Source organism: Salvelinus fontinalis, chromosome 22, assembly GCF_029448725.1.
Source record: "Salvelinus fontinalis isolate EN_2023a chromosome 22, ASM2944872v1, whole genome shotgun sequence".
Classification (NCBI taxonomy): Eukaryota; Metazoa; Chordata; class Actinopteri; order Salmoniformes; family Salmonidae; genus Salvelinus; species Salvelinus fontinalis.
The window spans coordinates 5,215,145-5,236,948 of NC_074686.1; the positions used below are offsets into that span (position 1 = coordinate 5,215,145).

General features: G+C 43.9%; 1 protein-coding gene across 2 annotated transcripts in view; it reads right to left on the reverse strand.

Moving 5' to 3' along the window:
* The window catches only part of LOC129819608 (histone-lysine N-methyltransferase 2B-like), a 63,251-nt gene that overhangs the window by 4,547 nt on the left and 36,900 nt on the right, over positions 1-21,804 (reverse strand). For both annotated transcript variants that reach the window (XM_055876003.1, XM_055876002.1), the window contains exons 22-31: positions 21,011-21,108; positions 8,291-8,425; positions 7,770-7,928; positions 7,417-7,534; positions 5,870-5,948; positions 5,458-5,615; positions 5,054-5,212; positions 2,359-4,810; positions 2,089-2,196; positions 162-316 (exon numbers count right to left, since the gene is read on the reverse strand). In XM_055876003.1, coding sequence (XP_055731978.1) covers positions 162-316; positions 2,089-2,196; positions 2,359-4,810; positions 5,054-5,212; positions 5,458-5,615; positions 5,870-5,948; positions 7,417-7,534; positions 7,770-7,928; positions 8,291-8,425; positions 21,011-21,108 — 3,621 coding nt within the window. The remainder of the gene's footprint in view (positions 1-161; positions 317-2,088; positions 2,197-2,358; positions 4,811-5,053; positions 5,213-5,457; positions 5,616-5,869; positions 5,949-7,416; positions 7,535-7,769; positions 7,929-8,290; positions 8,426-21,010; positions 21,109-21,804) is intronic.

Here is a 21,804-nt window from a genome sequence, read left to right on the forward strand (position 1 = left end):
GTTTTAAGTGTGTTAAGAACAGGAAGGTTAAGTCAGATTTTATTTATCAGAAATTATAAATATTTTTTTATCATTCATAACAGACTTTAAATATGTGTTTTTGGATGAAAGGGGGAAAATATATAAAATAATCATATATATAACTGCTCAAGGTTGCCCACCTGAGTAGGGGCCCCAGTCAGAGAGATCTCCATGGCGCGCGCTGACCCACACGTGGGTTTTCCCATGGATGTTGCTGCTACTCTGAGTGGTGCTGCTGCTGGGTGGACGTAGAGTGCTGTTGGGCTGACGCTCCATCTGAGGTACGGGAGGTGGTCTATAAGGCAGGACACACAGACATGGTGTTACATGAATTCAATGAAAACTAAGGTGTAATCGAGTTTAGATATTGCTGTGGCTTTCTATGGAAAGGGGTGCTCATCTGGGTCGAGTCATTCCAAAAAAGAAATGTGACGGCGGACCGACTGAAGTCAAAAGACGTCAGCTTTCTTTGTATTAATAAAAGAGCGCCTATGTACCCTTATGGGTCATGGTGGAGACAAAAATAACAGCTAGGCTAATATGTTTTTTCATTAGTTCCCTCAATATAAAAATGTATTCCCTCAATATAAAAATGTGTTCCCTCAATATAAAAAGTAATTCCCTCAATTTTATTAATCCATCCCCTTAATTTAGGAATGTGTTCCCTCAATCATGTAATTGTACTCTGAATCGGCATTCTGTCGCCCGCTTCACTCCTTTCCCAGGAATTCAGAAACATGCTGCGTGTGTGTGTGTTTGCTTGCGTGTGACTGACTAATTTAGCTGCTAGCTAGGCATCTTGCTCGCTATAGCTGTATAGCGACTTAACCGACCAGGCACAGATAGAGCCAGAGCCGCTTTAAACCATCTATGTTCACAACTAAAACGGATAGCTTTTTGCTTTGTTGCGATGACAGTACGTTCACCTGGATATTAGCCAATTGCCAAGCTAGGATAGGTAGCTAACGAACTCCGCCGGAGTATAGGCAGGCTATAGAACAGCTAAGATCATAGAGCGGAGCCAGACGGAATTCCTGCCTAGCGCAGGGATGAGAGCACATCATCGCACCTGTTAACACCAAAGCCTCTTGGAAATGATGCTCAATAAATTCAATTCACATTCCTTCCTGCCTTTGAGGAGTCACATGCTTGTTAACAATCATAAACACATCCAAGCGCTTGGCTGGTGCCATGTTTTACTGGAGATATAGCCCTGACTATATGCATGAGGCCGGTAAAAACTGTCACAGGGATGAGAGGTGTGCAAAATGAACAATGTTCATGTTGTATAAGTGGCATGAATCGGAGTTTGCACAAAGTGTATTTGGTGTGCGTCATTCAGTTATGACTGCTAGCGAGCCTCCAGGCTTTCAGGCTATTGAAATGACTTTGCCTAATTAATGGGTTTTGCACACCATTATTTGCCCTCGTGATTTGTTTGCATATGAAAACACTGAAATAAGCTGTTGAATGGTCAGTGATCATCACCATGTGAAGCATGTAATTAACTAAATATAATTACATTTAGGCTGCAGTATGTTATCGGCCAAGTGGGAATGGGACTGTGGTAGGAGAATGCCATTCTTATAAGCCTAGGCTACACAAATCCTCAAGGAGTCAGGAGCAGCTAATCATTTATCAAGTCAGCCATGGTTCTGAAAGGGGACTAAAAAGGCAGTAAAAGGTTCTCAATAACATATCAAAACAAGAAGAAAATAGCATCTGCAAATCTGTGTACGCAACTAATAAACTTTGATTAGATTCATTTCAAGCCCAGATTGAAGTAGAATTCAATGAACTCTGATCAATTCATGATAAGGACATGTACTCAAATCTGCAGGGGAGACAAAGTAATAAATTAAGGGGAATGGTTTAATACAATTGAAGGAGCGAATTTTGAAATTCAGGGAGAAAAAAATTAGTCTAACTGTACTTTTCCTTCACCGTGACCACTAAGGCTCTCCGTACCTATGCATTATAAAATATATTGAGGGATTTAAATTGAACCTTGCAGTGTGTATTTCGGGGCATCCATCTTGCTATGGTCACGTTTCAGAAGAAACTAACCTGATCTTCTCAGGTTCTGGTGGTGGGATGACCTTGGCCTCAACTTTCTCCTGGTCCAGATCCAGCACGTCTTTCATCGTTGGGGCTTTGATTCGAACGCCACTATTTCTGTGTGAAGAAAACAGTGACTCTTAGTCTGTAAAAATCTAGCAATCAATATCTTTAATTGTCCAAATTGGAAAATGTGTAATGCAGTCAGGGTTCCAACATTAAAAAGTTAAAAGAAGAAACAATAAATCTCATATCGTAGACATGGTACTCTGCCTTTACCTGCTGCCATCTAGGTCATCCACGTCACTAGAGGGCAACTGCGGGAGGAAATCAGTCTTGCATTTCTTCTTGCCGGGACGCTCAGCGACGGAGGACACTCTCTTAACGCGGACCTGGGACTGGGACTCTGGTACGATGGCTGGCTCGTGACGGAGCATCTGTCCAGGAGCGGCAGAGATGGCTACAGGGGACTGGAGTTTGTTGAGGAAAGGGTGGACCTGGAACTGGGATGGGCTCAGCTGAGATGGGCTCACCCTGAGGATATTAGGCCGTATCCGAGAGGGCTCGCGATGAGTAGCCATGGCTCTGTCTAAAATAGCTTGGGCCTGGTTGCCGGGCACAGAGACGCACTTGACCCTCACTGGTTGTGCTCCACTCGTCACGGGCATGGCTTGGACCAGCACTCGCCCATCATGCAAACTCTGTGGGGCTCTGATCAGGAGATTGGTGTTGCTTGCTGGTGTGATGTTTCTGTTAGAGATGGTGGTTGATGTGGTGGTGTTGTTTCTGTTAGTGGTGATGAGATGTGAACTATGGAAGACTGCTGTCCGTGGTGAGGGTGTTGACGTAGAGGGTACGACCACAACCTGGGGAACTGCCCGTGGCAGGGCACCACTGCTGTGGATCATCTTGGCAATCTGGCTGATGCGGCTGTAGGAAGGAGAACTGGTGCTGACTGTCTGGAAGGTGTTGGTATTTGGATCTTTCATCAGAATCTGACCTTGACGGTTGACTAGCAGAACTTGCGGGGACGGGGCTGAGTTGGAGGCACCAGACAGAATAGTGGTCGTCAGCTGCTGCTGAGCTTCTTGTCTGGGGGTGGCCAGGCGGATAGCGATAGCTCTGCCCCTAGTGGCCCCTGTCTGTAAGGGTATAGAGTTCATGCCGTTTATTACAAACGGGGTCGGGAAAGCGGTGGAGGGCACTGTCCTTGGAACGGTTCGAACAATGATGTGTGGGGAAGAGGAGGCTACATTCAGAGGCAGAGCAGGTGCAGAAGGTAGGGACACCCTGATGATTTTCTTCTGTGTTGGTGTGGGTTTAGGAGGAATACTTTTCATGCTCACGGGACTAGGGCGTTGCATGACTTTGATCGTTTTTACAGGATGTTTTGGGTTGGGTTTGGGTTTGGGATCCGGCTCGAAGTCTGGGTCGCCCATTTCGTCATCCACTCCAATGAGAGAATCTGTAGAGGAGCCAGAGCTGTCACTATCGCTGTCATCAAGATCTGCTTTTTTATTATTAGCCAGGTACACTCTCGTGCCGTCGTCAGCTGAAACAAAATGGCCACTACTTGGGTCCAGAAGAACCTCATTCTGGAATTCCGTTTGGTCAGAGTCGATCAGAACCTCCTCTTCAATAGACATCATGTCGTTATTTGGGTCACAGGTTTCAAACACTTCTTGACTGTCAGCCCCCTGAGCTTCCCCACTCTTCCCCTCTTCCTGAGTTTCTTCTTGATCGCCGGTAGCCTCACTCGAGTCACTCTCAGAGTCATTATCCGCTCCGTCAAGCTGAGCAATGGACTGAGACGTAGGAAGTGGTGGGGGGAGAGGGAGACCTTCCTGCCCTGAGTCCTTGGAGGCTTCGCACACCACCACCGTACGAGAGAACTTCAAGTAGTGATCCATGTCTTCGTCTGAGGAACCGTTCTCCAGATCATCTTTAGAGGCCATGGCTTTGGTGAATACTGGGGCCTTGTTGGCGTCCATGTTGCCCCTACCCTGAGTCTGGATCTGGGTCTCCTCCTCTAGTGCCTCCTCCTCTTCCATATCTCCTCCACCTGTATGGGACCCTCCACAGTGAAGCGCCACAGTCTCGTTCAGCAAGGCCTCGTCAAACTCCAGCTTGGCGTTTAGCACAGAGGCCACCGCCACGTCTGCGTCCGCCACGTCGAATGTTGTGAAGGGCAAGTCCTGATCCGACATCAGGGGGCTGACGTCTGTGTCTTCCTCCATGTTATTTTCTGTCAATGTGATCCCGTTTGAGGGCGCCACCACTGCTTTCTCTGGCTCGGATGAAGCTAAGAAGTATTGTGGCACCTCAGCGGACACTGGAGTTCGGATTTTGAATGGCTGTCTAATCCTGGAGGAGTGGCGGAAGGCCAGATGGAGGTTGGAGGGAGGGCTGCCGGCGGCGCCAGGCCGCAAGGAGAAAGGGTGGGTAAGACTGGAGGGGCACAAGGGAGGGGAGCCCCAGCTGGAGGAGCCAGCGAGAGGTCGTACTTGCCGAGGGGAACTCAGGAGGTTTTCGCTGGTTCTGGGAGGGGAACTGAAGGGGAGGGACCTGGGGTGGAGGGTGCCCCCTGAACGGAGCGTCATTGGTCCCGCGAGGCCGTCGGTGGGGGAGGAGGAGTCCCCTGAGTGGCAGCTCAGAGACAGGCGACGCGGCCGGCGGGTATCGTCCAGGTCTCTGAGTGTCAGGATGTGGTGGGATTTGGAGATGGCACTCCCTAGAGAGAAGAGGATCCCCAGTCAGTGTCATGGCAGAACAGTAACATTTTACATTGAGGACATTTAGCAAACTCTCTTACACTAAGGGACTTAGTTTATTCAACTTAAGGTTGATAGGTATGACAACATATCATATTGAGTAAAAACTTCCTCAATAAAGCTGATATTTCACTGTTAAGTGATTTAGATACGAAACTAATATAAACGGGTATCAAACTTCATGTCTAAGGTAGTGGTGTTACCTGGGGAGGGAAGAGGTCGAGATGTTCCTCCTGCTGGTCTCCTGGTTTGTGAGTAACCGGGGGTTTTGGCCCCCGTCTCCTGTTTCAGGGGAGACGGGGTGGTGCTGGGAGATACCTCAATGGGCGGAGGACTCATCACAGCCTCTGGAATCTCCATTTCTGGTCAAGGAACAAAAAAGGAGCATTATTTACTTTGAAGAGTCCATTTTGAGAATTAGTAGATTGTCCCTTTTCAGTAGAAAATATTGATTGACCCCCATGTACTTGAGTTGTTATACTTATCCTTCGGTTATTTATTTCAATAGAAAATAAACAAATATAAAATAGGGGTCATCAAGGTTATCAATTGAAGTGCTCCACCCTACTATCAGATAGGGGCAGGTTAGGTGTATGGATTTCCTGACCTTGATAGGGGCTGTGGGCTATGGTTCGGTTCTCCTCCTGGTCCCACCACAGTGGTTCCCCTGGCTTCTCTGGGAGTGGAGAACACACCTCTGTCACCTTAAAGGTGTACTTACAGCGCCGACGAGGGTCCACTGTGCTCCAGTACAGCCGAGAGCACCTGGACGGAGGAAGAGGAAAAAGGTGAGTAAAGTCAAATACATAAAACAACCCAATATCATTCTAAAATTAACTCGAGGGAAGCTATCCTACAAAGTAACTCAGGAGTTTTAGACGGCCAGTAATTTCTTATATTAACAGTATATTAAATTAGACTGTGACAACCCCCGATTAAATTATTCAGAAATTGATTATTCAACAGGAATCCAAATGGATGCCGTCAATGTCCGGTCACGTGGATCATTGGTCACTTACTGATAGCCCACAGGACACAACCTCGCTCCATTGGCTGATAGTTCAGTCAGCACACCCAGCCTGTTGATCTGCAGAGAGCCTGGATATAGAAGGCGACAGATGGATGGTTTCAGAGGGTTTCACATGTAAAAAGGGGAATGATTGTTGGCGGTAATATTACATCCCTTACTGGCCATACTTTTAGAGCATATGGGTCACACCTTCCAAATAAAAAGCAGGGAGGCTTTGTTCCCAATGGCACCCTATTCCCTATGTAGTGCACTACTTTTGACCAGAGCCCAGGGCTCTTGTTAACCCTTTACACTCATACCCGTATACGGGTTGAAAATGGCAGATTTGGACACTGATATATTCCTACATTGGAACGCAGTGGCTATACAGTTCCATGCTATACGTCAAGAGCTCAGGGTCTCCGCTTTACAGGGTTTGACTGACAGCAGTTCGGAACTTGAGCACTGCGTGCAACAAGAGGTTTTGCTGTAAATGTTTTGCTGTAAATTAAGAGGACTGTGTTCTGAAAGATGAGACGTAGAGGATTATAATAAATACCGGTTTTGTGCCATACAAGCAAGTCTTAATGTGCACTTCACATTTCCATATAAAACTCATGTAATTTACAGAGTCAACGTTTACGGTCACTATGTTTGATGTGTAGTTACAAGATGACATGGCGTTTTACCCTGGGTTGTCCTTAACCAAATGAGATGTTTTCTGTGTTGTCAAGCAAATTTGCAGCGGACCACGCATCTGAATGCACTCCTGACTTCATTCTATGGGCGCCAAAATGTCCATCTGCTTCTCTGAGTTGCCTTGTGAAAGCTTAACACTAAGATCTAGCTAGTCATGTTGGTAATAGACCAAGCTTTCAAATGATGCCCACCTGACCCAGATGGCAATTTATAATGGACAGTTTTTGGATAAACAACAGTAACTGTGTGACGGCAGGGATGCAGGGCTGTGTTCCAAACAAAACAACGACAAGTGTGCTCGCTCTAGTTCCTCAACGGCACAGCTGGGAGAGATCAAAAAAAGCACGTTATAGTTGAAGACTCTTCTTTAAGTCATAAATGTGCCTTGAATTTACTAAGGAACTGTGTACACTTTGGAGGTGTGGCCACTTTGAGACACCAGTTTGACCTCACTCAAACCCGTGGCATTTTTTTGTCTTATGTTGAACCTAACCCACATTTTTTTCAAGAATATTCATATTACGTTACTGAATGTATCCATAGTATTTTCAGATTTCGTTATCAACAAATGTGGCGAAAAGTACAGTAAATGTAAAATGCACATAAAATGAACAGTGTAATGTTGGAATTCAGTCTTGTGTTAGGTGAACTGCAGTGTCCTCACCTTCAGTCTAATAATTTGCCCATAATATTCAAACTGTTCCCTTTTAATTGCTACCATGGTTATGCATATGCTTTCCATATTTCTTCAGTAAATATTTCAATTTATCCATATAGGCCAATTCCCACGAGTGTAAAGGGTTAAAAGTCCTTCACGACATAGGGAATAGGGTGACGTTGGGGATGTACCATACACACCGATGGTCATATTTATAGACTCTGGCTCCAGGCCAGTCAGAAACTTCCTACGGAGGCTGATCCCTTCGAAGTCCACGTAGACCCGCCGGAGAACTTCAAACCCATTCCCAGACACCATCTGGAGAAGAGGGGAAACGGGAGCGTAAATCCTGAGCAGTAGGTGTGTGTGTGTGTGTGTCCTGAGACATAACATTGGCCCTATTGCTACACAATAAGTCACCAGGTGTGAAGTTTGAATGCTGCTGACAAGTCACAGTGAAAGTGGTGATGCTCAAGGTTGGAAAGACAACTATATGTTTGTTTATGTGTGTGTGTGTGTGTGTTCCTCATTAGCCCATATATAAAAGGTTCACCTTCTCACTGACGAGGTCGCGGTGCCTGGAGCAGAAGACCTTCCTGTCCTCCTGGAAGAAACAGTTGCGGGCGCGGGCGCACATGAAGTGGTAGTTACTCTGACAGGACGAGAGACAGCAGCCCACCGTCGCCCCCGCCTGGCCACAACGCTCACAGCGCTGCAGGGAAGAAAGGTGGAATGAGAGGAAAGAAAACAATGAATGAGAAAGACTAACGGAAAAGTCCCTGAAGAGTAAACATTCTCATTATAACTAAATGGGCATAGAAGACTTGACAATTCTCTCTTTGGAACAATAAAGTTGACATCTTATGACAATGTTACAAACGGGCAAATGAATACTTATGCCTGAATACAAAGCCTATCGGGTAAGGACGTACTCCAGCTTTGATATGTGGGCGGTGTCTCAAATGTCACCCTATTCCCTACATAGTGCACTATGGGACCTGGTCAAAAATAGTGCACTTTATAGGACCCTAGTCATTTGAGATGCAACTATGGTGAATTTCTATGCATTCCTACCATGTGGCGCCCCCTGGAGACAGCACTGTGTACTTGGAGCAGAGCTCCGTTGTCTTCGTACACCTCAGCAGACCACAGGCAGCAGTTAACGTGGGCCCACTCGTTCTGCCCCAGGTACAGCAGTCTGCCCGCGTCCTAAAATAAAGACGAGGACATTCAGATTTAGAACAGACCTGAGACAATAGCTGGTAATACCATTACTGTGGGAATGATGCACTATAGAATTGTTTCACAACTCCGGTCCTTGAGTACTCCCAAATAGAATACATTTTTGTTGTAGCATAAAAGCACACGTAATTCAACTAGTCAAGTGCGTGATGATTAGTTGAGATGTGTTCCCTTTCAGTCAGTTAACTTCAGTACAACATACTATGGGGGAGTCGCACTCTCGCGTCTTCGGTTGAAGGATCTACAATTACGCCTGACAGGGCCAATGAAATCTGCGCCTCGCTGAAAGCACCTCCTTCCACAGGTGATAAGCGTAAGACTCAGATTCACTCTTTCAGTTATTCCGCTCTTCACCTTGGTGTGAACAGGAACAATTCGCACTATTAAAACAAACAATTGAAACGCGAGACAATCTTACGTTGTGTCAACTAAACTGTCCCTTAAATGGTAGTGTGCTCTCCCCCTGAACGTTGTGTGCTGAAGTTATGGTTCTCATAAGTTTCCCAATCACAAACAATTAGTTATTCTTCAGATTCCTAAGCCTAGCTATAGCAATACATATGACAAACGAGTCCGAAACTAAAAAAGCCAACAAGCCGGGTTCGGGTTCCCGACCATGACCCAATTAATTTAAATATTCTCATGTTTGTAGTCTTGTGTGTCTCAGCGCATGCTCACGATGAATCAGTTTGTGTGCGAGATTAGAACACGGCTTGCACAGTTCCCCTACTAGTTCGCAGCGCAGGTTCTCTTGACAATCGTGTAGCATTCTTTAAGGGGCTTGGTGTTAACGATAATGACTTCCTCTCCCAGGTGCCTGTACCTTGGCTACAGGACGCGGAGATGGATTGGGTCGTTTGGTTAAGGCCAAACAGGGTGCTACGTCAGCCATTGCCAGAGCCCCTTGTGTAGGGCTGGGCGATATATTGAATTATGCTGAACAAAAATATAAACACAACATGTAAAATGCTGGTCCCATGTTTGATGAACTGAAATAAAAGATCCCAGAAATGTTCCATAAGCATTCCCAATTTTCCATTATATCAAATTTTGTACACAAATTTGTTTACATCCCTGTTTGTGAGCATTTCTCCTTTACCAAGATAAACCATCCACCTGACAGGTGCGGCATTTCAAGAAGCTGATTAAACAGGTGCACCTTGTGCTGAGGACAATAAAAGGCCACTCTAAAACGTGCAGTTGTGTCACACAAGCCACAGATGTCTTAAGTTGAAAGAGCGTGCAATTGGCAGACTGACTGCAGAAAAGTCCACCAGAGCTATTGCCAGAGATTTGAATGTTGATTTCTCTACCATAAGCCGCTCCCGACAGTTTTAGAATATTTGGCAGGCCGGTTAACTGGCCTCACAACCACGTGTAACCACGCCAGCCCAGGATCTCAACATCCAGCTTCTTCAACTGCGGGATCATCAGAAGGCTACTGAAACTGTGGGTTTGCACAATCAAAGAATTTCTGCTGTCAAAACCATCTCAGGGAGACTCATCTGCGTGCTTGTCGTCCTCTCCAGGATCTTGATCTGACTGCAGTTCGGAGTCTTAACAGACTTCAGTGGGCAAATGCTCACCTTCGATGGCAACTGGCACCCTGGAGAAGTGTGCTCTTCACGGATGAATCACGGTTTCAACTGTACCGGGTAGATGACGTTGTGTGGCGAGCGGTTTGCTGATGTCAACATTGTGAACAGAGTGCCCCATGGTGGAGGTGGGGTTATGGTATGGGCAGGCATAAGCTACGGACAACTAACAAAATTGCATTTTACCAATAGCAATATGAATGCACAGAGATACCGTGATGAGATCCTGAGGCCTATTGTGGTGACATTTATCCGCCGCCATCACCTCATGTTTCAGCATGATAATACACAACCCCATGTCACAAAGATCTGTACACAATTCCTGGAAGCTGAAAATGTCCCAGTTCTTCCATGGCCTGCATATTCACCAGACATGTCACCCATTGAGTATGTTTGGGATGCTCTGGATTGAGGTGTAGGGCAGCGTGTTCCAGTTCCTACCAATATCCAGCAACTTCACACAGCCATTGAAGAGGAGTGAGACAACATTCCACAGGCCACAATCAACAGCCTGATCAACTCTATGTGAAGGAGATGTGTTGCGCTGTATGAGGCAAATTGTGGTCACACCAGATACTGACTGGTTTTTTGATCCACGCCCATACCTTTTTTTAAAAGGTATTTGTGACCAACAGATGCATATCTATATTCCCAGTCATGTGAAATACATAGATCAGGGCCTAATAAATGTATTTCAATTGACTGATTTCCTTATATAAACAGTAACTCAGTAAAATCTTTGAAATTGTTGCAATTTGCTTTTATATTTTTGTTCAGTGTATTTTGAAAAAATAATGACAATAGTGGGTCTTATGGTTGTGGAAAGCTTATAGCCTAGGTATAATTTCACAAGCCTTGAATACATTTGATCAATGACAACTGGTCGATATGCGGTGCATTTGACCTTTAAAATAGTACAACAAAGCTTATTAAGAGAAAACAAACAAATCTAGATGTATATCGTGAATAGCCCATACATTTTTTTATTTTATTAAATATTTTTAAGCCATATCGCTCAACCCCTGTGCCCAAAAAAGCCTGGGCTTCATCCAGGCTAAACAGTTTCACGGAAGCACAACTTATTTTGGAAGCTAGTCCATTTTTAAAGCCCCCTCTGTTATCCTGCGTTCCTTGGTGTTCACAGGGTTCAAGGGTTATATCAATCTCGCAGGGTGAGAATAATAAATTGGGCGATTCGCTCTCAGTCCACAAGGGGGCACTCACCCATAGGTGGCCCACTACTGGGATTCATTGCTGATTCCTGCCTGTAGCTCACTAGTCCCTATGAGGTGCTTAGTGATACAGGTTATAGGTTCTATAAGCGATTGGTTGCACTCCTGTGAATTAAATTCAATTACAAAATCACCCGTCTTACCACAGAAGGAATCCGTTTTTCAGAGCAGTCTGTCCCTTTTCCAGCTGGGCTAAAAGGTGCTGTGGCACCAGTGCATGACAACCTTCATGATAGCGGTTTTCTCCTGGGTAAATGTTTAATGGGTGCTGTCCAGTGCTGGGTGCCAGCCGGTTATTGGGACGCATCTTACCGCCTAAACCGACTGACGCTTGTTGTGACAGAAGTACCCCCAACGGGCACTGCAATTCGGGGTACTTCACTGATTGCCAGAGCCCCTGAACCCAGAGTGGACCGGGCTTTAGGCAAACCTTGGCACAAACAGTTGTGTCAAACGAAAGTTCCACACTGTTCACAGGTGACAAAAGTGTTGCATCTCCCACGTGTGTGTAACGGATGTGAAATGGCTAGCTAGTTAGCGGGTGCGCACTAGTAGCATTTCAATCAGTTACGTCACTTGCTCTGAGACTTAAGTAGTGTTGCCCCTTGCTCTGCAAGGGCCGCGGCCTTTGTGGAGCGATGGGTAACGATGCTTCGTGGGCAACCGTTGTTGATGTGTGCAGAGGTTCCCTGGTTCGCGCCCGTGTCGGGGCGAGGGTCGACGTAAAGTTATACTGTTACATTGATGCTGTTGACCTGGATCACTGGTTGCTGCGGAAAAGGAGGAGGTTGAAAGGGGTGTGAGTGTAACGGATGTGAAATGGCTAGCTAGTTAGCGGGTGCGCGCTAGTAGCATTTCAATCAGTTACGTCACTTGCTCTGAGACATTAAGTAGGGTTGCCCCTTGCTCTGCAAGGGCCGCGGCTTTTGTGGAGCGATGGGTAACGATGCTTAGTGGTTGACTGTTGTTGATGTGTGCAGAGGGTCCCTGGTTCGCGCCCGTGTCGGGGCGAGGGGACGACGTAAAGTTATCTGTTACATGTGGGTACAACGAAAAATGTCCCTTCTCCACATTTATACACGTGGTGGTTGAGAGCGGTGGAAAGGTAAAAATAACCAATATCTCCCAGTCCACACTTGACGGGAGACTCGCTGTTGGCTCCAACCAATGGCGCGCCTGCGCAGTGTTGCTCTGGATCATACGAACATTGACGTCAGGGTACAGGCTACAATTTGTTGCGTTTCCCCCATGCTTCAGCGACGTCAAAACATTGACTGTTTCGGAAGCCTCAGTGCCCATTTTGAGGGAGGGAATATCCTCCCGTCTCCAGGCGCGGGCAATACGATTTCTATGTTCGGATCCAGGACGGCTGGTACATCCGGTATTTCCTGGTTCTGGAAAGGGGTTGGGACTTTACGCCCCGTTCTAGACTTGCGTGACCTCAGCAAGTATCTCAAAGTTCACACAATCAAAATTCTTACAAATCAGACGCTATTACGGTCCATGCGTCCTAGCAATTTGTTCACCACCAACAACCTAATGGAAGCGTACTTTCATGTGTCCCAGTCACAGAAATTTTCAGAGGTTCCATTACGTGGTGATACCCTACGAGTTTTTGGTCCTCCCGTTTAGCTTGTCCCTCTCACCTCAAATATTTTGGTGGAGGCGGCTCTGGCACCAATGGCAGCCATGGTTCACTGAGGTCATTCGCTTTATAGGCGGGGATCTGTGGCCACTCCCGTTTTGCAGGGACCTGTTGTCCCAGGCGCACAGGCCAGAAATCGTATTCCTATGAGAATGGCCAATCTGATGACAAGAGGTTAACCTCCGAATGCTATTGCTACCATTTAGTCTGCAAGGGCACCCTCCATGAGAGGGCTGTATGCATACAAATGGCAAGCGTATGAGCTGTGGTCAAGATAAAGGGATTGTTCCTTTTCAGTGCTCTGTGAGGGATATCCTTATGTCCTACAGGAGCTTTTTGAGCAGGGACGGGCATTCTCCACTTTAAAAAAGTGGACATGGCCGCTATCTCAGTGTTTCACGTGGGAATTGACAGAGCTACAACCTGGGGCCCACCACCTGTTTGCGCGGTTACTGAAAGGTGTACATCGTCTCAGACCGCGCAAATGAGACTTGCCTCTGGTTTTGGAGAAACTGTGTGCTTCCCCCTTCAAGCCTCTGGATCTGAAGATCCTCTACCCCATGCACATTGAATGGACGTCCACTTACGGTGGCTTCAGAAAGTATTCCTATCCCTTATTCCACATTCTGTTGCGTTACAGCGAGAATTCAAAATGGATATCAAACCAAACATCTCACCCATCTACACACAATACCCCCATTATCACAAAGTGAAACAATTTTATATATATATATATATATATATATATATATATATATATATATATATATTTATTTTTTAAATAGTTGCAAATTTATTGACAAGTCTAAACTTTGTAGAAGCACATTTGGTGGTGATTACAGCTGTGAGTCTTTTGCAGTAAGTCTATGAGCTTTCCACACCTGTATTGTGCAACATTTACCCATTATTCTTCCAAATTCTTCAAGCTCTGTCAAATTGGTTGTTGATCATTGCAACACAACCATTTTTAGATCTTGCCATGTAACTTGGCCACTCAGGAACATTCAATGTCTTCGTGGTAAGCAACTCCAGTGTAGATTTGGCTTTGTGTTTTAGGTTATTGTCCTGCTGAAATGTGAATTCACCTTGCATTGTGTGGTGGAAAGCAGACTGGGACAGGTTTTCCTCTAGGATTTTGCCTGTGCTTAGATTCATTCAGTTTATTTTTTATCCTGAAAAACTCCCCAGTCCTTAACAATTACAAACATATCCATAACATGATGCAACCATCACTATGCTTGAAAATACAGAGATTGGTACTCAGTAATGTGCTGTATTTGCCCCAAACACAGCACTTTGTATTTAGGACAAAAAGTATATTTCTTTGCCACAGTTTTTTGCAGTATTACTTTAGTGCCTTGCTGCAAACAGGATGCATGTTTTGGAATATTGTTATTCTGGACAGGCTTCCTTTTTACTCTGTCAAATAGGTTAGTATTGTGGAGTAACTACAATGTTGTTGATCCATCTTCAGTTCTCCTTTCACAGCACTTAAACTTTGAACTGTTTTGTATTGTTGTAGTGACTGGGTGTATTGATACAGCATCCAACATGTGATTGGAAACACATGTTGAAATTCACTGCGCGACTGAGGGAACTTACAGATAATTGTATGGCTGGGTTACAGAGATGAGGTAGTCATTCAAAAAGAATGTTAAACAGCATTATTGCACACAGAACGAGTTCATTTTTTAATCTTGAACTCACGACATTCCAGCTTTAAATGTTTTATTAATTTGTAAAAATGTCCTAAAAACATAATTCCACTTGGACATTATGGGTTATTGTGTGTAGGCCAGTGACCAAAAAATATATTAAAAAAATACAACTAAAATTGGAAAAAGTCAAGGGGTGTGACCTTTCAGTCGCTGTAATTAGGCTTCTCCAAGCTCTGATGCAGCTGAAGGTCATTAGTAGCCCACCAAACTTGCTCACTACCTGGTACTCAGCAGTCTATTGTCCCTCTAATCACTCTGACATCAATGCAAATTTATTCGAAAATATAATCAAACACTTCATGAGAGCTCATGTTGCGCAACATTTCTATATGCTATGCAATTGAGGGAGAAAACAGAGGGATGGCCTCTATTAAAAAGAGGATCCCATCAGATTTCTATAGGCTAGGCCTACTATATTTATTTCTCAACTTTCCTAATATTAAGCATATTGTTTATATTTACAACAGGACTATAGCCTACCGGGCTGGCATGAAAATGAACCAAGGGAAAAGCGTCCTTCCATTCACTATATAAATGGTTAGATGACATGTATTTTTTCCCACTGCCTGTTTCGATACAGGTGCATAATAATTGTTCATTCTAAATAAAACATTTCACACATTTATTATTTAGTATAAGTAAAGACCAGATTAAATCAAGAATAGTCTGATGGGTGCTAATATTAGCCTATCGCTTGTGAATGCCCTTTTGCTGCCAATTTTTCTATTATTTGGTCGCACACCTCATATAACCTCTCCCATAGGCATATATGTGTTAACGTTTGTATCACAACTAAAGTGGCCAAATAACTTCTTAAAATTAAGCATAATCCACTTTACAAGGGGTGTAGAGCCTAACTGGCATACATAAGCAGCACGAGTTTCAAGTTTGGGGAAAATAATTTACACCATAAATATGCACCTTTATAATAAAAGCATTACATGCAAAATTGCATTTGCGATCACTTTTGATAATGGCGTTTTCTGCTAATGGAACATTCACACTTACAGCCTACTACCATGTAGTAGTTGTAATAGTTTATCAACATTTTAAGCTAAACGTTCTGATCTGTTGCGTCAGCCACATCGCGTAAAAAATGCTAGTGGTTGTATTAATTTGGGCCTACGTTTTATTATGAGGGATAGTAGATTGACATAGACTAGTGCTTTTGCTGTTCGTTAGACCTACTCATCTTGTTGGCTGACGAAAAGTAAATGTGGACAGTTCTTCCAATATCTTCAACATGCACCTCGGAATGCCGCAGTGAAGTGCTTGTCAAATTGTGAATGAGTGACTGATGAAGTGTGTACAGCCTGAGCAAAAAACAAAGCAGAGCTCATGCCTTTCAAGCAAATTGGAAGCAGTCTATCACAGTGCAATCCATTTTGTCACCAAAGCCCCATATACTACCCACCACTGCGACCTGTATGCTCTTGTTGGCTGGTCCTCGCTTCATATTCGTCACCAAACCCACTGGCTCCATGCAGGTAAAGCCCAGCCTTAGCTCACTGGTCACCATAGCAGCACCCACGCGTAGCACGCGCTCCAGCAGGTATATTTCACTGGTCACCCCCAAAGCCAATTCCTCCTTTGGTCGCCTTTCCTTCCAGTTCTCTGCTGCCAATGACTGGTACGAACTACAAAAATCCCTGAAGCTGGAGACACATATCTCCCTCACTAGCTTTAAGCACCAGCTGTCAGAGCAGCTTACAGATCATTGCACCTGTACATAGCCAATCCAACTACCTCATCCCCATATTGTTATTTATTTTTTGCTCTTTTGCACCCCAGTATCTCTACTTGCACATTCATCTTCTGCACATCGATCACTCCAGTGTTTAATTGCTAAATTGTAATGACTTCGCCACTACGGCCTATTTATTGCCATACCTCCCTAATTTTACCTCATTTGCACACACTGTATATAGACTTCTCTATTGTGTTATTGACTGTACGTTTGTTTATCCCATGTGTAACTCTGTTGTTTGTGTCGCACTGCTTTGCTTTATCTTGGCCAGGTCACAGTTGTAAATGAGAACTTGTTCTCAACTGGCCTACCTAGTTAAATAAAGGTGAAATAAAAACTAAAATATATGCCTTTCAAGTGACTTTTTTTCAAATCATAGAGTCGCATCATGCAGCATTACAATGTATTAAAAGATTGAAACATATAGCCCAACGTTTGTAGAACAACTAAAGTAATTAATGTAACTCTAAATTAAGCATATAGGAATAGGTATTTCTTTGTTAACCGCTCAACACAGAATAGCCACGTGCGCACTCCGTCAAATCGTTTGGAGAAAATATAATTTCTATTTTAAATCAGCTTTGTTCAATTGTATTCTTCATATTATAAAATAATGCCACGGAATTCTAAGCAAATCTTGTCTGCTAAATGAATTAGTGTAGCCCACAGCCATTTGGCATAGCCACATCAGGCCAACTCAGAGTATGCAAATTCTGTTCTGAAATAAGACTACATTTTCTTCAAATCATGCTTCTTTAGACCTGTCTAAAATAAATGAATTTATTGTGAAGGTGTAGGCTATATTACATTACTTTATTAGACTTTTTTTTAAAAGTAGATGTTCCAAAGGTCTGCATCAGTTGCTTGTAGGCTATGTGTGGAAGCCAGGAGATGCTAAATGTGTTTGTTAATTAAACGGTAAATTACCGTGAGACTGACAGTTATTTGCTTGACAATCACCAGCTGACAAAATTTCGTGACCGCCACAGCCCTAGGTGTGAATACTTTCTGAAGGCACTGAAAGTGACCAAGGAGTGTCTCTCCCACTGGATTGTGGAGGCCATCTCCCTGAAATATTGCAGCAAGGGTTACCTAGCGGTGTACGTGCCCACTCCACCAGGGTTCTGGCGTTGTTTAAAGAGTTGACTGTAGGAGACATTTGTGCTGCGGCGAGTCGGGCATCATCACATACTTTTGTGAGGCTTTATCAATTGAAGGAATGAATACAAGCCTCACGCTTATCAACTGTGGAATGAGGGGGTTCCAGCAAGGCGCAAATTTCATTGGCCTTGTCAGATTTTAGATACTTCGGCCGATGTTACGAGAGTGCGACTCCCCCATTGTACGTCGTTTCCCTCCTTCAGGGAACAGTAGTTATCGTCATAACATTACATTCTGTTGGAGGTACTCAAAGAGAAACACTAATACATTCGGAGGGTATTCAGACCCCATCCCTTTTTCCACGTTGTTACATTAGTTTTATTTAAAAACTGATACAAATATATACATATATCCTCAGAAAACTACACACAATAACCCATAATGACAAAGCGAAAACCGTTGTAATTTTTAGAAATGTATTCAAAATAAAAAAACAGAAATACCTTATCTACATACAGTTGAAGTCAGAAGTTTGCATACAGCTTAGCCAAATACATTTAAACTAATTTTTTTCATAATTCCTGACATTTAATCCTAGTAAAAATTCCCTGTCTTAGGTCAGTTAGGATCACCATTTTATTTTAAGAATGTGAAATGTCAGAATAATAGTAGAGAATGATTTTTTTCAGCTTTTATTTCTTTCATCACATTTCCAGTGGGTCAGAAGTTTACATACACTCAATTAGTATTTGGTAGCATTGCCTTTAAATTGTTTAACATGGGTCAAACGTTTTGGGTAGCCTTCCACAAGCTTCCCACAATAAGTTGGGGGAATTTTGGCCCATTCCTCCTGACAGAGCTGGTGTAACTGCGTCAGGTTTGTAGGCATCTTTGCTCGCACCCGCTTTTTCAGTTCTGCCCACACATTTTCTATAGGATTGATGTCAGGGCTTTGTGATGGCCACACCAATACCTTGACTTTGTTGTCCTTAAGCCATTTTGACACAACTTTGGAAGTATGCTTGGGGTCATTGTCCATTTGGAAGACCCATTTGCGACCAAGCTTTAACTTCCTGACTGATGTCTTGAGATGTTGCTTCAATATATCCACATAATTTTCCTGCCTCATGATGCCATCTCTTTTGTGAAGTGCACCAGTCCCTCCTCCAGCAAAGCACCCCCACAACATGATGCTGCCACCACCGTGCTTCACGGTTGGGATGGTGTTTTTCAGCTTGCAAGCATCCCCCTTTTCCCACCAAACATAAATGGTCAATACGGCCAAACAGTTCTATTTTTGTTTCATCAGACCAAAGGACATTTCTCCAAAAAGTACGATCTTTGTCCCCATGTGCAGTTGCAACCGTAGTTTGGCTTTTTTATGGCGGTTTTGGAGCAGTTGCTTCTTCCTTGCTGAGGGGCTTTTCAGGTTATGTCAATATAGAACCCGTTTTATTGTGGATATAGATACTTTTGTACCCGTTTACTCCAGCATCTTCACAAGGTCCTTTGCTGTTGTTCTGGGATTGATTTGCACTTTTCACTCCTTCCTGAGCGGTATGACGGCTGCGTGGTCCCAGGGTGTTTATACTTGTGCACTATTGTTTGTACAGATGAACGTGGTACCTTCAGGCGTTTGGAAATTGCTTCCAAGGATGAACCAGACTTGTGGAGGTCTACAATTTTTTTTCTGAGGTCTTAACTGATTTCTTTTGATTTTCCCATGATGTCAAGCAAAGAGGTACTGAGATTGAAGGTAGGCCTTGAAATACATCCACAGGTACACCTCCAATTGACTCAAATTATGTCAATTAGCCTATCAGAAGCTTCTAAAGCCATGACATCATTTTCTGGAATTTTCCAAGCTGTTTAAAGGCAGTCAACTTAGTGTATGTAAACTTCTGACCCACTGGAATTATGATACAGTGAATTATAAGTGAAATAATCTGTCTGTAAACAATTGTTGGAAAAATTACTTGTGTCATGCACAAAGTAGATGCCCTAACCAACTTGCCAAAACTATAGTTTGCTAACAAGAAATTTGTAGAGTGGTTGAAAAACGAGTTTTAATGACTCCAACCTAAGTGTATGTACACTTCCGACTTCAACTAAGTATTCAGATCCTTTGCTATGAGACTCGAAACTGAGCTCAGGTGCATCCTGTTTCCATTGATCATCCTTGAGATGTTTCTACAATTTGGAGTCCACCTGTGGTAAATTCAATTGATTGGACATGATTTGGAAAGAAATACATGTCTATATAAAAGGTCCCACAGTTGACAGTGCATGTCAGAGCAAAAACCAAGCCATGAGGTCGAAGGAATTGTCCGTAGAGCTCCGAGACAGGATTGTGTCGAGGCACATATCTGGGGGAAGGGCACCAAAAAAATGTCTGCAGCATTGAAGGTCCCCAAGAACACAGTGGCCTCCATCATTCTTAAATGGAGACGTTTGGAATCATCAAGACACTTCCTAGAGCTGGCCGCCCGGCCAAACTGAGCAATCGGGGGAAAAGGACCCTGGTCAGGGAGGTGACCAAGGTCCTGATGGTCACTCTGACAGAGCTCCAGAGTTCTTCTGTGGAGATGGGAGAACCTTCCAGAAGGACAACCATCTTTGCAGCACTCCACCAATCAGGCCTTTATAGTAGAGTGGCCAGACAGAAGCCACTCAGTAAAAGGCACATGACAGTCCGCTTGGAGTTTGCCAAAAGGCACCTCAGGACTCTCAGACCATGAGAAACAAGTTTCTCTTGTCTGATGAAACCAAAATTGAACTCTTTGGCCTGAATGCCAAGCGTCACGTCTGGAGGAAACCTGGCACAATCCCTACAGTGAAGTATGGTGGTGGCAGCATCATGCTGTGGGGATGACTTTCAGTGTCAAGGAATGGGAGACTAGTCAGGATCAAGGTAAAAATGAACAGAGCAAAGTTCAGAGCGATTCTCAATGAAAACTTGCTCCAGAGCACTCATGACCTCAGACTGGGGCGAACGTTCACCTTTCAACAGGACAACGACCCTAAGTACACAGCCAAGACAACGCAGGAGTGACTTCGGGACAAGTCTCTGAATATCCTTGAGTGGCCCAGCCAGAGCCCGGACTTAAACCCGATCGAACATCTCTGGATAGACCTGAAAATAGCTGTGCAGCGACGCTCCCCAGCCTGACAGAGCTTGAGAGGATCTGCAGAGAAGAATGAGAGAAACTCCCCAAAGACAGGTGTGCCAAGGTTGCAGCGTCATACCCAAGAAGAGCGAAGGCTGTAATCTCTGCCAAAGGTGATTCAATAAATTACTGAGTAAAGGGTCTGAATACTGTGATATTTCATTTTGAAAAACCTGTTTTGTCATTATGGGTATTGTGTGTAGATTGATTTGACTTTTTTAATCAATTTTAGAATAAAGCTGTAATGTAACAAAATGTTAAGGGGTCTGAATACTTTCCGAATGCACTATATATGATATCCGGTTTAACTGAGTGGGATCTGTACAGAGGTGGGCAGAAGAACTCACGTTGGGTGTGGCGTCACCACACTGTTGGCAGAGTGCACACTGCCTCTCATCTTTGGTCCGGTCGAGTTCCAGGGCACCGGTTACAGCACCATTTGTACCTAGACAAGATACACCAAACACATTAATTATTTAATTGACCATTCACATTGTTAGGATCAAGGGAAATGCGAAATCAGTCATTGCACTCAATTTCTTTACACACTACAAAGATCTTCTTGTGCTGGTGAATGGGGTTGCATGTCTGCTTAAAGACTAGGACATAAGCTTTGTCCCAAATGGCACCCTATTCCTAACACAGCTCTGGAAAAAAATTAAGAGACCACTGCAAAATGATCACTTTCTCTGGTTTTACTATTTATAGGTATGTGTTTGGTTAAAGTTAACATTTTTGTTTTATTCTATAAACTATTGACATTTCTCCCCAATTCCAAAAAAACATTTTTAGATAATTTAGAGCATTATTTCCAGAAAATAACTGGTCAAAATAACAAAAGAAAATGCAGTGTTGTCAGACTTCGAATAATGCAAAGAAAATGAGTTCCTATTCATTTTTAAACACAATAATGTTTCAACTTAGGAAATCAATATTTGGTGGAATAACACTGATTTTCAATCACAGCTTTCATGCGTCTTGGCATGCTCTCCACCAGTCTTTCACATTGATGTTGGGTCACTTTATGCCACTCCTGGCGCAAAAATCTAAGCAGCTCGGCTTTGTTTTATGGCTTGTGACCATCTATCTTCCTCTTAAATCACATTCCAGAGGTTTTCAATGGGTTTCAGGTCTGGAGATT